Raw genomic sequence first — 3,290 nt, 5'->3', positions numbered from 1 at the left:
TCTTCATTTATAGTCGTTTAAGACAATGTACATTTCATTTGTACACAATTATATTGAGTAACATATTTTTGTTATGTGTATAATGTCTTTTTATGCTTTCTCAATATTTTCGTGCACATATATGCGACTAGTATTACGGTTTATGATTCGTCGAATAACTTATATATTTGTATCAATCTACTTTTAAATCTTGTGATTTTTATTAATATTAATTAATATATCACAACAAAGTATAATTAAGTCAATTATAGCATTCTACTATAACTTATATAATTGATTTATGATTTATACATCTTAGATTGTAATTTTCATAAACTTATGATCACTAATAAAGTATGATGCTATTTTGTGTATAAAACTTTGAAAATCATCAAAACTTTAATCAACACTCATGTATTTTCCCCCAAATATTAAAACTGTAAAAAAGGGACCGTAGAAACTCATATTTGATGTGTGATCTCGATGCCGGTTCGTTTTGGTGAAGCTTTTCGTGGATAACCGCAAAGTAACTATTTTTGGACTTTAAAACATTTCGGGGTTTGTTTTGTAAAATATCAAACTCAAAGAATTTCTTTTTGGTAATGAATTAAACCAAAAGGGACTATTTTTGATCTTTTAAAACAGCATAAGGACCATTTTGTAAAGACTAAGTCCAATAGGCTTTGCCATGAAAATATTTAGGCCAAAGGGTTAGTTTTAATTTAAGGTATTAAACATAGGGACTTGTTTTGTCATATTTTCCAAATATAACAAAGGAACGCGTCTTCATCTAATCAGGGAAGAAGAACGTCAACGGAAGTAGCGACGAGGGTTAGCCACCCAGCTCCGGCGCCCCACTCCAGTCCTTCTCTCATCGCTGGCGAAAGCAACCAAGAGGAGAAGAATCGACAACGACTCAGGTGGCTCGGTGGAGGAAACCAATCGCAAAGATGACCGAGAAAAGGGACTTCGGTCCTCATCTTCGTCGGTGATGATTCGGGAAGGGAAACCAGGGAGCGGGGGTTGTTCCGATGGCAATGCAACAACGACAGGGGGTCACCGGTGTGGGTTTGGGTGGTGCTTCGTCGACCGGTGGGGTTCATGTACATCGCGAGGAGAGTGCAGCCACCAATCTCCGGCGAACCTTTTGTGACCGTTTGCTCGTCTTCGGCTTTCTCTCCGGCGAGCCCCTTTTGTGGGTTTATTCCGTGTCAACGGAGGCAGTGAACCGGAAGAATCGGGTAGCAGCAACAGTCAACATTAAAGGGTGTTTGGCTTGCTGTTGGTCGATAATCACAGGGATGTTTGCAGCACCGATCAATAGGGAAGAATGAAGGAAAGGGAAGGGCTGATACTTCTTCAATGGCCGGAAATCACCACATATGGTGATGTTCTTCATAGCCAAGATCCCTAGCTTTTCTTTTTGTCACCTAAAACCCAAGGAATGTGTGGGAAACTTCCTTCACTATTTTGTTTTTTTTAAATAATATTAATTTATTTCTTATGATTTAATTTTTAAATTAAAAACAATCAAAAAATTTAATTAAAAAGAAAATGTATTTCATTAGTTAAAATAAAAATTACAATAAACTTAAAATTTTAAAAAGTTGAAAATTAAAAAAAAAAAAAACACAAACAAAAATATCAAACAAACCAAAAACAACCTACGGAAAATATTTTTTCATAATTTTTTTCGTTCTTCTTCATCACGAGCTCGAGAGTCGGTCCCGATAGATGGTCCGTGTTTTCCATCAAGAACATCATATCCTCCATTTCTTGTCTCTCTGCCCGTTCCTTCTTCCTTGCTTCTTCTTTTTCTTTGTCGAACGTCAAACGTTCGGAGAAATTAAGATTATATCGATCAAACGACGCTGTTATTTTTCGCATTTCGTCAAGGTCCATGCTGAAATCCGATGCACCCGAAGAAGTCCCTTTTCCCTTCCTCTTTGCTTTGTCCATACCCATCGGTCAGACAATTTCTTCTAGCTTGATTTCGTCGTCCTGATTTAAATTTAACCGACCCGAGCATCGGAGGAAGTTGTGTATCCACTAGAGTCCGTTTTCGTTCGCTTTGATTGTTGGACTCAAAAAATAAAATTTTGCTCGTATTTTTTCCACCTAGGACATCGAACCAATAATTTCCAACAATTATGCCACTTGAATGGTTTTCCGACTTCCTCAAGGTAAAATTGCAAAGCTTCTTGAAGTATTTGTTCGTCGCCTTGGCCGCTTTTTCGTTGGGTTTTTAGGTTGTTGTACAACCCGTTTATTTTTGAAACCCCCCTTGCTATTTCTCGAAACTTCAAATTCAGTTGGTGTTTCGTACGGTAGTCGTCACCTTTTTCTAGCTCCTCCCGAAACCGTTCTAAAATGCGTAACCAAAAATGCTCTCCCGGTTGTGCATTTCCATGAATCGAATCCTCAGAAATGTCAGCCCAAGCTTTTACCAAAACTAGCTCTTCTTGTGAATGCCATGTTGTCGGCTTTTGTCTTCCCGGTTGTGCGACACCCTCGCGTGCTTGTTTTTTCCCTTTACGTCGTTGTGGGGGTGGTGTGGGTTGAGTTTCGGGAACCATCTCTTCTTCTTCCGAGTCATCCAAGTCATCGACAAGTTGGAATTATTGTTGGGTTTGGGTTTGAGTTTGGGGTTGGGTTTGGGTTTAGATTTGAGGTTGATTTGCGGAGTAACATTTGGAACTTGGTTTGGGTTTGGATTCGAGTAGGGTGCTTAAACTCGAGCCATGACTTTTTTTCCTTCGATCGGAAGTTGGGGTTTGATTGTCGGGATTCATTTTTTTTGAAGAAAATAGAGGGAGTAGAGGGGTTGTTTGAATGTTGATTCAAGGTAAATAGTTGGGTATTTATAGATGTTTAACAAGGTAAAAAAAACAAAAAAAAATTGACTTTTAATGCATATAGCCGTTTGTAAAAAAAATTTACCGTTAAACAACGGCTACTTAAAAAAAAAGAATTTTTTTTTGCCGAATAATCGACGGAGAGAGAACGCGGCAAACACTCCCCTCTCCGGTTCCCGCACCACCGTTTCCCGCACCGACGGTCAGGTGTTCCGTCGTGCGGGAATAGTCCCGCTCCCCTCTCCCGCGATGATTCCGTCTGGCGTTAGCTTGAGTAATAGCTTGAGTGAAGCTTTGTATAATATGTAGCGTGTAGTTTCGGGTAAGGTGAGTTGTAGAAGAAACATCAATTTCTTCATCATGGTACTCTTAGATAGATTTAGAAGCAAAATATTGTTTCAATAAGTTTTCTATGTATTAATAATTATTGACATGTAGTTGTCTATGTATTAATAA

The 3,290-nt window shown here is 38.5% G+C and overlaps 1 protein-coding gene across 1 annotated transcript; it reads right to left on the bottom strand.

The window, feature by feature from the left end:
• Window positions 1-2,063: 2,063 nt before the first annotated feature.
• LOC145157526 (glutathione S-transferase T3-like) lies at window positions 2,064-2,555 on the bottom strand. The gene has a single exon (XM_079076553.1). The coding sequence runs from the start codon at window positions 2,553-2,555 to the stop codon at window positions 2,064-2,066; it is 492 nt and encodes a 163-aa protein (XP_078932679.1).
• Between the last annotated feature and the right edge of the window lie 735 nt (window positions 2,556-3,290).

This window comes from Lactuca virosa, chromosome 2, assembly GCF_052849685.1.
Source record: "Lactuca virosa cultivar CGN04683 chromosome 2, Lactuca_virosa_CGN04683_v6, whole genome shotgun sequence".
Taxonomy (NCBI): domain Eukaryota; kingdom Viridiplantae; phylum Streptophyta; class Magnoliopsida; order Asterales; family Asteraceae; genus Lactuca; species Lactuca virosa.
Note: the sequence above shows the minus strand (reverse complement) of the source record. Positions and strands in the feature narration are given on the sequence as shown.